The sequence below is a fragment of the Echinococcus granulosus genome, assembly GCF_000524195.1.
Source record: "Echinococcus granulosus chromosome Unknown EG_S00026, whole genome shotgun sequence".
NCBI lineage: Eukaryota > Metazoa > Platyhelminthes > Cestoda > Cyclophyllidea > Taeniidae > Echinococcus > Echinococcus granulosus.
The window spans coordinates 829,744-843,422 of record NW_020170406.1 but is presented as its reverse complement, the minus strand read 5'-3'; the positions used below and the strand labels follow the sequence as shown (position 1 = coordinate 843,422).

Below are 13,679 nucleotides of genomic sequence, written 5' to 3'. Positions count from 1 at the left end.
GAAGCTGGCAGTTGAAGGTTGTTATGGTCCGTTTTAGATGCAAAACTGTTTTTAAAATCACCACTGTTCGTAGTTTGCAAAGGTTTGCGTAAATAGTCCTCATATTACCAGGCATTATGCCATGATTTCTTTGAAAGTAATATAAGCCATTGGGATTATAAATGGTGCAATTTTAATAAAATAAAATGCCTCAACAAGTGTATTTTTAGTTTTGTTTTTGATTAAAGAGGTGAGATAAGTTTGTGTGAGAAAATTTGATAAACTCTGTAAATGCCTTTACGCAGAACAGTTTTCAGCTTTTGTTCATCACAACTAGTCTCTTCTGAATCAGACTAAGCTTTGCAGTGAAGAGGTGTTAGAATCAAGTATGACTGTTGGAACACTTTGAATTGTTATGTACCGCGTAATTTGGCTTTTACTATCCGCACTTACTACTAATGTCACTAAATTAGTGGCGTCAACTGATACACTGAATTCGGAATTCCGTGGTGTAGAAAATATTAACATCTCAATAAAGTGAGAATTTAATTTATTTACTTATATATACAGCCTTAGCGCAGTCCTTCCATGACGCATTTTACGTCTCGGGGTCGTACAAATTCAACTCAACATTTTTCGAGCCCATTGTTCCCTTTTGATGATAAATGGTAACCTGCCTAAATTTAACAGTATTGCAAACAAGTCCGCTAATTACTTTTGAATCATCTAGGAGGGACGCAGGAGGTGAGAGAGCTTGATATTGTTCGTAAAACATTTAATTAGGCTTTACGCACACAGATCACTTAAAATTGAAGATGGTAAGCTCCACTGCTCTTGAGTCAGTTTATCCTTTCTTTCAGTATGGAAGCTCCTCCACGTCTATAACGACGGTCTCAAAGGCACAGCTACCTTACTGCTCAAATTTACACGAAATCAATATCTTAGTAGGCTACTGGTGGATACCATCTCAACACACTCAAGCCAAAAGTACTTAAGATAATTTCGTTGTTCTTTTAAATCTGTACAGGCTCCAAAGGCGGAGACCGCCCCCAAACCCAATAAGAAGGGCAAAACCAGAAAGAGGGCTTCACCCAAACTCTCGGGCACTACCAAGCCACCTCCCGACATCCTAGACCCACCCGCCATGGAGAACCTTGATTTCATTGCACACAACGCGCCCGAAGCCCTAGCCTACCGCAACTATCGATGGCAAGGCAACAAGAAAAAGAAGGGTTGAAGTCAAAGACCCACCCAATTCCAATCCAATTTTTTTACCTTTCTTTGACATTTAGTTAATTTACCTGATTTTGCAGCAAATGAAATTCTTGTTGGTTTCATCAAAGCAAATTTTATTTGACATTGACGGCTGAGAGCGATAGACACAAAAGGGGCTAGGTGTGTTGTTTGGTGTTGAGAAAAGGTTCATCCACCTTGAAGCCAAAGTGAGCAGCAATTCGCTCCTGGCTAACCCCATGCTCTCGCATATAGCCAATCTTCTCGGCCAGTGTCCCGCCTACTTCGAAGAAGCCATCGACGAATCGCCGCTGGGTGAGTACCTCTCGATCCTTCACTTGAATCCGCTTCCAGGTAAGCACCTTAATGCGTTTCCAGTACTCCTCTACTTTGTCTTCAGGTCCCTCGATCACCACTGTTCCTGGTTTTCCAGGAAGGCAGCAACCAGTAAGATTAGATTCACGGGCCCAGTCCACGATCACCTTGCGTTTCTTGGGATTTCGGATGTGATGGGAGAAGATCCAGTAGCACACTTCGGCCTCCTGGGACGCTCTTTTAGACAAAGTTTTCGGTGAGATCGCAGAATCACGATCCACGGGAGTAGCAGATTTCAGTTGTGGTTGCGAGAATGGTGGTGATTTGGCTACTTTAAAGGCATCACGGCCCAGGTAGGCGTCCCAGTGTTCCTCATTTAGAGCGGAGCGGAGCCAGTCCACGACAGAGCATATAACGGGTTCTGCAGTATTGGAGACCTCATCAAGCCACTCCTGAAAAGCAGCATTGAGAGCCTTCTCGTTCACCACAGATTCGGACTGCTTGACACGAAGAACGATAGAGGGGCGGAGTTGGGGGTAGCCTATGGGCAGGCAGATTGATAGGTCTACAATGACGGATAACTCGAAAGGGAGAAAACAGGCAGGGTTTAGCGGTTGAGTCCACCTTGATGAGTTAGCTATCACATAGGTAACTTTCCGGTTTTCTTATCTGAAACCGGAGCCAAAAATATGTGGTATGTTCTTTGTCAGTTTATGCCAAACTGGTTGCACCAGGTTGTATCCCAAAAAGACCGTCCGCGTTCAAAACAATAAAGTAGAATCAGAGTCCTCATGGTTTGGAATAAACGCCCTTTTCGCTTAATAAGCAGCAATCAGATTAGTTAAGAAAAAGGAATGGAAATCTTACATTACAAACAATAAGACATGGATTATGATGGCTGATTTTCCACCGAAATTTCGAAACTAAGCGTGTTACGTGTGAAGTGGCTCACAGGAGGACAGGTTACCGAGTCCGATAAAGGAAGATCAACTCGTCTTAGGCAACCAGGTGAAGCATTTGATAGAGCAGTATGAGTTTAAATTATCGATAACGTGCATTTCATCACCTCAACAGGAAAGTGTTGGTGCAATTCGATTGAAACATGTTGCATGCATCCAGCATATTTTCCGAATTTCAAGTTTCCCCTGAAGGAAAATTAAGATAGGAGGAAAATTGACACCTAATGTTACAACTCGGAAAAAATTGGCCTTTCCTTACTTAAGTACAGATTTTTGGGTTGAAATAAAACATTTTTGAAGGGAAAAATCAGGGGCAGCTAGAAGCTAAAAAATATAGACGAAACCTTCCCAAAGATTTAGAGCAGATTATTTCATATTCGAATTCTTCCCCTTCTAAGACTACAATTGTGCTTTAATGGGATCTTGTTCACCTATAAGCAATAATTGTTCCATTTAAAGTTCCTAAAAAAATTCCTCAAATACGTAAGCCTTAAAAAACAGACATTCAAGGGGTAGTAATCAACGCGTGGAGAAATAACATCAAGGTGAGACAGTTTGCCTTCGCATCCAGGAGAGCGAATTCACCCATGGGTAAGTTTAGCGCTGCAAGGTCTTGCACCATCATGTAAGATTAAGAACAGCACTTCCCTCCCATAAAATGATTCACTAGTGATGGCTGTTTCACACCCAAGTGCTTGCATCCGCCTTCACGCCCGCATTGGAGTATAAATTGCTATACGGAAAAGGAAATGCTTAAATTTGGAATGAAAGGCTCATGGTAGCCATATATGTGCAACCAAAAAAAGAAATACATTCAACCTAACGATATGCACTTGAATGACTAACGACGCAATTTGGCCATTTCAACGGGGTTTTCTATGAAAGGACAAAAGTTCTCACAACTTATCAAGCTAAAAAATACCATTCACGAAAAAAAATAGAAATATAGCCATAATAGACCCCTAGGCTAGTAGCGAAGACACTAGACGCTAATGACGTCGTTTAAACATAGTGTGCTCAGATAGTACTTAAGCGAAAGATGCCCGATAGACTAGGTCTAAACATTACTTCTCAATGTAACTTTATACATAATACCTGAATTTTGGAAATTAGCACTATCGAAACGGCAGAATTGAATGAAAAACAGTGGCATTACCTTATTGAATAATACTTACCTTAGTTATGTTTGCTACAAAATCATTCCCTATGCCCTTGACATGAAATCCGCCACCTATGCCTTCAGTTTCCCACCCTTCTTATGCAAATAAGTGCATGCAATTAAAGTTTTAAGTGATTATTTGGTTAAGTGTAACACTAAAATTCAATAAAGCTTAGTGCATATTTTCACAAGAACCTTTTTTCGTATTCATTAGATCCACTTTTATTTAGATAGAAATATAGAATGAATTGCATTGACACTTGTCCACATAAAATGACGATGGATGGATTTACAAAAAAGAATCCAAAATTATCCCGGTCTACGACACAGTTTTCAGTAAAATTTCAACGTGGTCAACAGATAAGGGTAATAAAACCCCATGGTTCTTCAAAGGAATATCGGAGGCTTCAGAAAAATAGCAGAGAATCATTAGCAGTGAAGCAAATTAAATGTTTTTCAACAAGACTGCAGTGAAAATGACATGGTATGAAAATATGACATTACGCAATTGTGAAACCATATTTTGGCTTATGCGGCTGTTGACCGTATTTGCGACATTGCCCTCCATACATAGGCAACGATAAAAACCAATACAGAGTTGTTCTACTGTAGCATGAAACGCGTCTGGACAATGGCGACACAGGCAGAATTAAAGAAACCCAAACCTAGAGAGATGGATAGTGATAGGAAGCAATTTTCTTCACAATCCAACGCAAACACTTATTGATAGCGGGATAAGCAGCTTGATAACTGAAACCCGCGAAATTGAAATTGTGATTGATAAGCAATGAGAGGAAATTTTTAGACAAACTTATTAGGTGTCCATGTTTAAGGGCGCGTAGAGGGAGATGCATGATGGGAAAGTGAACATGACTGAACTGCGCCCTGTTCGTGTTACGACGAAGATAAGTTGAAACAGAGCATACAAGTTATAATTTCACACTCAACCAACACTGCAAGAAAACTTTCCGTTGGCAAAATGTTAGCAGCGATTTCTTACTGTTATATAATGAAAAGTACTTTCCCATAACTCATAAAATAGGAAACCAAAAAGTGATATGAAGCAACTAACCTCAGAAAAGGCGATCTTGAGTGTCAAATCAATGTCTTTATCCTCGATCGGTAGATTCTGAGCGGCAAGAAGATCGAGCTCTTCGATTAACGAGGGATCGCTAAAAACCAACTCATCAGATGTAAACACGGAGCGGATGAGGTCAATTTCTGCTTTCTTTTCATGTACAGACGACATTGATGCCAAAATTTGAATGCTGAATCTGGAATTAACAGAAATATTTCAATTGGCAATGTTGGAGTTAATACAAAAAGAAGACGCTTCCTGCCATTATTTATTCATAAGAAAATATGTATAGTTTCACAGAATATCAGACAAGTACACAACGCGTGAAAAAGTACTTGTTAAGGCAAAAAATTAGCGAATTCACATGAGGCCGTTGTCATCTACAGATTACGCGTGGGCTTTTTTCATCCTCAGTATTTTGAATAAAAGCATCCTTAGAAGAGGTAAAATAATGAAGAAAAAAACAACTTACCGGGTCGTATACCACACGAATTATGAGGGAACAGCTGGGACACCGTGCGATATCTTCACCCATCTCTAATTCGGCCTTGGATATTTCAAATCGATCACCACATGGACAGGGATAGTAATAGATCTGTTCTTCTTCATCATATTCCATGTCTTCAATTTCGATTTCGTCGTAAAGAATCGACATTGCTACTGTAATCTCAAGAGAAATGAAGCGAAAACAGTTTTGTCGTGAAAAATAATTGCATTGGCATGTAATTTTTAATTATAACAAGTATGTCTGGCGGTTCAGCGGTGAATAAGACAATGATAAGACAAAAAAAACACATTATAAAACAATTCATTAAGTTTGATGCCGCAGACGTGACGAGAGATTATAGCTACGGGAAAAAAAATAAAATCTTCAAAATATAAGTGAGAAAGAATCAAGCTGCAAATTAAAAAACATTTAATAGACCGGATGAAACAAGCCCTCACAACCACAACCAAAAGTGCCAAAGAGTGTGAATCGAACTCAAGTCGGGTGGGCTAACTGGGCGCATTACAATTTGGTATGTCATTGTGTTTAAAATTGGCATCACATTGCAAAGCTAAACTCCAATTCTAAATCCTTCAAGGAATATGGAAAAAATTCTGTAATATTTGCATTGTTTTAAGGTATTTTTAGGGATGAAGCAAGGTGACAATTCGAATCTGGTGAGAGTCGTCTTCTCCCAAGCCTGAGTGCAATTGCGATTCCTCCCCTCCCCAAACTTTGTATTTCCTCTCCCAATCCCTTTCCCCCTAATAAATATGTCGGAATTAAATTAACCGGGTTATCCTAAGAGCACTAGGAACAGGGAAGCGGAGACCTGTGAGTCTAGCCCTACACTTGGTACTTTTTAAGCATGATTTTTTGAAGAAAAGCGTATATGCACACGTAGTTGGCAATAATTATGTAGCGTTTCGAGACTCTCTGAAGACGAAAGAAGACACAATACTCGTGCAGACCATATATATTTAGCACGGAGAAGGTGTCTGGGCTACTGGCATGGGCCAAAAGGCCAGCCTACCCAGCGAGATACAAGGGGGCTAATTCAAAGTACAAAAAAGTGGCGCCTCACCACAATTACATTATCATTTTCAAATAATGCTTTTGTAAGCATAACTTTTCTTCGCCGATTACATATTTAGGACTACTGCATGCACTACAGAGTTTTGGGAACGCCATGGAGACGGAGGAAGGCATAATACTCGAACAGAATACATATATTCGACATGCAGAAGGTATTAGTGTTACTAGCATGGCCCGAAGGCTAGTCCGTCCTTCAAGGCCCAATGGCCAAGTCGAAAGTCATTCTCTACTAAAATTCACCATTAAGCTAATAGCTAGCGTATTTTGAACGTCGTCACCGGCAGTCCCTTTGACCAATCTCCAGTGTCAGCCATCACAACGAAGTCGGTGCTGTAAGGAAACGCCCACGAGCCGGCCATACCAGTCATCCAATTTCTATGCAACTGAAGAGGTAATTGACTGCAACATCACTGATTCCTTTTTTCAACTTTTACTAAAGCCAGAGTTTCATCTGATTTAGGAAATGGATTTTGGAACAGGAAATTGTGCTGGCAATCATAAGTGCCCATAGATAGACGTAGGAACACTAACCTAAGAGCAGATATGTGTAAGAAAGGACGAGATTTGACACAGATCCGTGGGAAAAGGGTTTCTTCTTTGTTCCTTCTTGCCACCTTGTTCCGCCTCGGAGCTACCCAGTCATATCTATCCGGGATCTATCCAGCTAGTGGGAAAATGAAGGCGGTACTGTGAGTTCACTTTTTCAAGTATGGTGGGGAAAGTCTGTGACAAAACTCTCCCAGATGTTGCATGGCCAATGTCGCTTCAGTTGTTAATAGCTTTCCTGCATAACACGGGACTAAGGTAGGTGCCGAAGGTAGACGCCAATTTGAGCCCTTCTATTTGCGGTGTCCACCAAATCACCCATTCGTAGCACATGCACTTCTTCCGCCCCGCTAAGGTGTATCATCCAGCAGTAGAAATCAGGATAGATTTCCGCTGCCATCAATGCAACGTCCCGACACCTTCTAAAGACGAAATTAGCCATAATACTCAAGCCGAATATAAGCATTCGGCATACAGAAGGCAATTGCGCTACTTGCATGGCCCAAAGACCAACGAGCCTGGCGAGGTACAGTGGCTAAGACGAAGCGGAACTTTACCAAAACCGACCGTTAAACTAACAACCAACGCATGGCAAAATCACTGCTTGGACCCTATTCTTATTTCTAGTATCACGTGTAGGAGTCCATGTGGTCTGTTCTTTACCTTGGCCACCACAGAGGAACTGGTAGTCAAAAACGGTGTCTGCCTCATTTTCACGGGAAGAAAAATACTTGTCTTGTCAATACAGATAAATTCAAAAGGTCGGCTTCATTCTCACCTGCAGTGGACAAGACACCCTCAATGAATGCGTTCCAGTACTAAATTGGAAGTGTTCTGACGTATCGTGACTTCAAACTCCATTTTCCGCTTTTATGAAAGTGCGATTATGCCTACAGACTAAATTGTATGGGTCTTAGACATACCCCTCATTGTAAGTTTGCTCAAATAAAGCCACTCTCAATAGATACTTGACTCATGAGGTAATACATTTTACATTTACTCGAAACACCAAAGTTTTTCGGTTTAACCTTGTTTCCCGGCTTCATTTATTTGGAGCTTCCATGATTCACTAGAGTCGTAACAACAAATATTACTTTAAAGGAAATTAATGATATAAAAGCAACATCACACCACATCAATCGGTATAGTTTTTTAAGCCTAATCGTGTAAGCATACTAGGCGAAGCTATTAAATAATATTTTGGACCAGTGTACTTGTAGAACACTTTTACTAATACTGCATGAAAACAATCGAGCATATTAATATAAAAATTGTTGGCTTGAACCAAAGTCATTGTTTAAGGCGTAAGTCTACATAACATAAGCTGTTAAGGTAAATTATTTTCTTTTCCGCTTGAAAGATTTGAGGAATTTCGGCTGAAAATTTTGCACTGCAGAAATCGCTCGATAATTTTAGTACTGCATCGTGTTAACAACCATAAAACAAATTTAACTACTTTTCAGAAAATCGCTTTTAAATATAGAACGTTTCTCTTTGCCTGCAAAAATTCATTGTCGTACAATAGGACTTGAAGTCCTTATCACTTGGATTTATATAAAATAGCACCCCTACATTACCTAAAAACGTACCTTCAAGCTTGCAAAATTGCTATAAACCGCTATGACATATTTCCCAAAAAATTAAAAATATCACTTATTTGGCTTCTTAGGTCATAGCAGTTATCAATCACAGTGGATGTTGTCGCGCGCAGTCTGGTGTATGTCGTCATTTCTCCACTCCAGTCGGCGGGTGGTTCTCTTCCGCGCGGGGTTGTCTTTCATCTGTAAGTGGTCTTCCCATCCCATTCCCACGACACACTAAGAGCGTGGTGCAGTCGCGGTGTTTTTTTACGTTCATTATTTTATAATGTACAGATATGACGGGGTTGTGTTGCATAGTGCCGAACATTTACCAGAATGCGCTCATGATTTAGATTTATTTGAAAGTAGTAATTTACAGCAGAAGTAAAGTGCAGCTGGCAGCATAAGGTTTCGGAGCATATTTGTAGACTTATTGGCATTTTCAGCGTGTATATTTAAACGTAATCACAGAGGTGTTGTTATGGCGTAATGCAGGAAAATGATACATTTATTAGTGCATCGGCAGTATTTATCCGTTAGTTTTGAGCATGTATCTTTTTAAACAAATGTGTTGCTTCACGCTAGGCATACATTTAGGACTCACTCGAAATAATTCGTACATATTTATTTTGATGATGAAATACGCTTCCTGTAATTGAATTTTTAAAACCAAATAGTTGATTACCCAGCTTTAAACAATTTCACAGCTTTACATAAACCCGTGATTTGCTGTAAAACCTTATCAATTTCTATTACAAAGTGATTATGCTCACCAATCGTAAGTCTTTCAACCTGTCCTATCACTTTTTGAGAGTTGCCGACCATACATCTTATTTGCAAATCCCCTTTATCTCTAAAGATATTACATCCCAATCGCGTTTGCGCGTTGGTAATGTTAAATATGTGTATCTGTTGGTTTTTGCCAATTCGTAGTTCTGGTTTTAATATACATTATATGAAACCTGAAATGATGGGTCATTTGTTTACTGCAAGCTGATTCTATTCTGGCCTAGGTACGGGCTTTCTCATTTATTCCCGTTCCCAGTTGCATGTTAGTCCTCAGGTCATTTTAATTGGTTAAGCAAGTACATAATTGTCATTCTTCTAACACGCATTATCTGATGCACCTTTAGCTCGATCCAGGATGGCATCTCGTTTGCTCACTGGCTTTTTCAATCCCAAGGAGTTTGGCATCCGGGACGACTTTCGGTTGACCAAATTCTCTTTACTGAAGGGATGAGGTTGCAAGTTGCCGCAAGCCGAGCTCACCCCTCTGCTTGCGAAACTGTCGGGATGCTCCAATTCCTCGACACCCCCAACCTCTCCCACCTCCCTCCTCTGTGAGTTCCCTCCTTTGCACCCATTGAGCCGTTTCGCGAAGTTTGTGCCCTGTAATCTGGTGGCTATTGGTCTAATAAGTATTATTCAGCCTCCTTAAGTACTACTGGATATTGGATTTAATACCTGCAGAATTTTATTAGAGCGGTTTCTGTGACTATTATGGGGTTCTTGGTTAAAGCAATGCATAATCCCAGTCGGTTCATTGAGTTGGGCGTGAGGAACTTGCGAAATATCTATTAACTGTGATTAGCCTCAGATGATGTCTTTCCCAAATCGTCACCAATTTTGAGGATACTTTTGTGCATATGAATGTGAGATCTCTCTTGCAGCAATGTTAAAAACCCAATGACTCAAAGGCCCTTTTTTAGGCAAATTCAATTTTGAAAGTCAGTAAAAGTTCTAAAGTATCCTTTCATCCTGCTGAGAACCAGTTTTTGAGCTCATACTTTGACAAATTCCAACTTTTCATCGAGTCCCCATGTCTCTGGTGTCATCTCTGTTAAGATCACTGCCATTCCTAGCCTGAATTGAACTGTTCTGAAGTCATGTGGGTGTATTTTTTAATAATTGATCCATTCTTTGTAGATGAGATAAATTAAAAGAAAGGAATTATATTGAGTGTGGGTACTGTTAGGTAAATTACAGGTGCCTACAGTAGCTCGTAATTATAAGGGAAACGCATTTACATGATTACTTGAAGCCGAAATATTGTTCCTGGAGAAAAAGGCGATAGACATCCGGAATTGCTATGGGGTAGTTTTTCAAGATTTTGAGGCTCCTGGTTTATTTATTATGCGTTTTCAAAATGTTCTTGAAAGCATTTTCTGAGATATTAAGTCACTTTCCAAGGCTCCTATTTAAAATGAGTTTAAGGTATGGTCCTAAATAGCATAGATAACGTCTCCCCAGCTGCTCTTTTACATTTGTTGCGTTAATTTTACAGACGAATATAAACCGGTTTGGTAAACTAGATGGTTATAAGCTCACGCAACATCGTTGTAAGCATCCACCACGCCAGTTCTGTTTGGTTTTGTGGATCGCTCTTCTTATGCTTCATTCATTGCAATAAAATTGATGGTAAATCCTTATGCACATTCCTTGCACACTAATGTCTCTTCAGTAGTAAGAAAATTGGTCAGTGTAGTAACCATCTTCGCCGATGTTGACCCACATTCACTGTTCGATTGGTTGTCATAAAGCAGGTAATAACTATTTGCGCTAATCTGTGTTCAGAGGAGAAGCATTGGCATTAATTATTAAATTCAGAATAATTGTGCCTTGTTAAACTGAGACGACTTTTAGGGACTCGACAATCCAAAGGTTACTTGATTGCAGCTGCTGGAACTTCTCTGGGAGCGTCATAAGATGTACGATTTTGGGCAAAACTGTATTGTAAATGTACGGGACATTTGACGAGCTGTTGCCAGAAATGACATGGATGAAATGCCATGAAACCAGGATGCACATCGCATTCACAGAGATTAAAGGACTCGCGTAGTTAACGCGCTCCTCGCCGGCATTGCATACATGTGACGCCCCGGTTTTCCCACCTGAATTCACGCATCACTCGTGTGTAATGCATTTAATCAAAATTAATGAATGAACTTGAAAAAGAGAGACAGAATATCTCCTCTTGGTGTGACACTGAAGTAGCAAAACATCCGAATTGAAATGGTTAGAGTTACTCAGATTCGGATAGCGAACGCGTCAAATATACATTCACAAAAATATTGTTCTGTTACAGTATCAAACAGCTTCCATAGGGGAGTTTAAAAATAAGTCTATGATGAAGGATTCAGTGAGTTTTCTTAGCATCTCTATATTTTTCGGTGTTCTACAACTTTTAGACTTCTTTTTGCTCCTTTTGCAGCTACCGAGCTTGATTGCTGTGTCATCCCCGTTCGTAATAACCTCAAACTCATTCAGACAACGGATTTCTTCTATGCCAACGTCGATGATCCCTACACAATGGTGCGTTTTGCCTCATTAAAGCCCCAATATTGTATGAAGCGTGGTGATAGTACCACAAGATTTTGTGTGTTTCACTGTCATATGGCTCTTGCTGACCATGTTTATCAAAACGGCCTTGGAGCATATTTCTTTAAAACGTTTTTGGCAAATGTTTTCTTCATGCTTCTGATTTCACTGAAAAAATCAGCCTCACAAAACGGAAGAAAAGAGGACTTTTTTGCTTCGTAGGGTTTTCTCATATGTGTTCACCCTCGCCTTTCAATTTTTGCATTTTTGTCTACCGTTGCCTTTTATTCCACTTTGTACATTAAGTCTGCTTCCGTCCCCTACTGATCTCATCGTTCTAGATGCGGCTTGTCATTCTCGTCTGATTTATCGTGACAGCGAGTGTCGAACTGATTGTGCTATCGCAAAGCTTTTTGTCCCTTTCTAAGATTTCTTTATTGACTTTTAAAGTCCATGACGGCTGAAAACTATTGCTTGAATAACTGTTTACCAGTGCTTGCACTTGAGCTGAATATTCCCTTAATGCTTTGGGAAGCTCTGGTTTCCGGATTTTTGCCATAGCTCTAAATTATAGGCGGTGGTTTTATTTTAATTAATTATGCTTATTCTTGAAATACACGAGGTTTCCTCTTCAGTTTAGCTTTTGAGCTAGGCTCTTGCCTGTGATTTGACTTTTACCAAGCTACCGTGTTATCGCTGTCTTCAGTTTTCACGCCACCAAAAAAGTTATGACCTTTTGTACTTTACGAGGAATTGTAAAATGCATGACCTTATTTATAAGCACAGACTATAAGGCACAAATAAAAATCCTTACTTATTGGCACGATATCCTTATTTACTGTACTTTCTACTCTATTATTTTCAATCCATCCTTATGTCACAAAATACCGAGCTTCTTTGGTTTATGGGTCGAATGAGCCTGTTTCCAAATGTGTGGAAGCTTTTTACCATATTTGTTGTGTTATATTCGGAATCTCCCAAAATGCCTGGTAATATCAAGAAGACTGTTAATAAAGATGAAGGATCATGTATTGCTGTTGGCCAAAACAATTGGGGATTGATATTTGATAAAATGCAGGTATAGCTGTTCAGCTATTGAAGGCCAGACGACAATTACGGCTGAGAGCCGTCTACTTGACTCAGCTCGAATGGATGCAAAAACAACTTTTCCGTAAACATCCAAATCTAGTCCATTTCAAAGATGAAAGTCCTGTTTATTCAAAGCGACGCAAAGTTTCATACCATATTCCGCAAAACTTACCCTTAAGAAGTCTCGCACTTTGGTTATGACAAGAAGGCGAAACCTACTGTCTCATTCCTATCCTTATCTTCCTCTTACCCTGCATTCCCCCTAATAGGACTTCCACAATTTTCAATTGGTTGTAACCTTTTCTGGGCATTAGACAACAAATAGAACAATCATCGCAAATTTTTCAGCTTTTGGCAATTCCCATGTGGTGTTATCTTTGATAATTTTATGTAAATACATTCGTGGTACTTCTCGAATACTTGATAGCCTTTTTAGAACCCCCCTCCATCGTGGTGTCTCATCTCGACTTCCCTTTTCCTGTCTCTTCCACGCTGTTTACAAGGGCAAATATGAGCCCAGATCTTCAGCGGTTTTCAGTACCCAAAGTAAAAATAGACGCCACAGATTTATGGCGTTTCTAGTTCATTGCAAGCAAAAAAGGGATAATGACACTTATTTTTCGCAATGAAAGGGCGACGATTCCTAACAGTGGCCATCGTTGGCAATTATTTCATTCGCCCCCATCGCGGAAACTCATGATAGGAAAGTAGTAAAAGCCTTCCTTTCATCACTACTTCACCGTTTTTTGCAAAAATGTGACGGTGTAGGTAGTGATGTTTTTAAAAGGAATTGCATTTACATGGGCAATGATTATGGCAATGCTTGAATGTCCCATTTCTC

The 13,679-nt window shown here is 39.9% G+C and overlaps 2 protein-coding genes across 2 annotated transcripts in view; one reads left to right on the top strand and one right to left on the bottom strand. All coding sequences in view use genetic code 11, as the record gives it.

The window, feature by feature from the left end:
• Positions 1-114: 114 nt before the first annotated feature.
• EGR_04319 (Diphthamide biosynthesis protein 3) lies at positions 115-8,145 on the bottom strand (the record flags this gene model as incomplete). Its single annotated transcript, XM_024493568.1, has 8 exons — positions 115-264; positions 1,255-1,345; positions 2,746-2,803; positions 3,555-3,642; positions 4,646-4,919; positions 5,239-5,390; positions 5,519-5,621; positions 8,066-8,145. 8 exons carry the CDS (start codon positions 8,143-8,145, stop codon positions 115-117), a joined length of 996 nt encoding a protein of 331 aa, XP_024352076.1.
• Positions 8,146-8,546: 401 nt separating this feature from the next.
• Positions 8,547-13,679, top strand: part of EGR_04318 (Selenide, water dikinase) — a gene marked incomplete at both ends in the record, with an annotated part of 12,043 nt that continues 6,910 nt past the window's right edge. The window contains 3 exons of the mRNA XM_024493567.1: positions 8,547-8,620; positions 9,565-9,771; positions 11,620-11,743. Coding sequence (XP_024352075.1) covers positions 8,547-8,620; positions 9,565-9,771; positions 11,620-11,743 — 405 coding nt within the window. The remainder of the gene's footprint in view (positions 8,621-9,564; positions 9,772-11,619; positions 11,744-13,679) is intronic.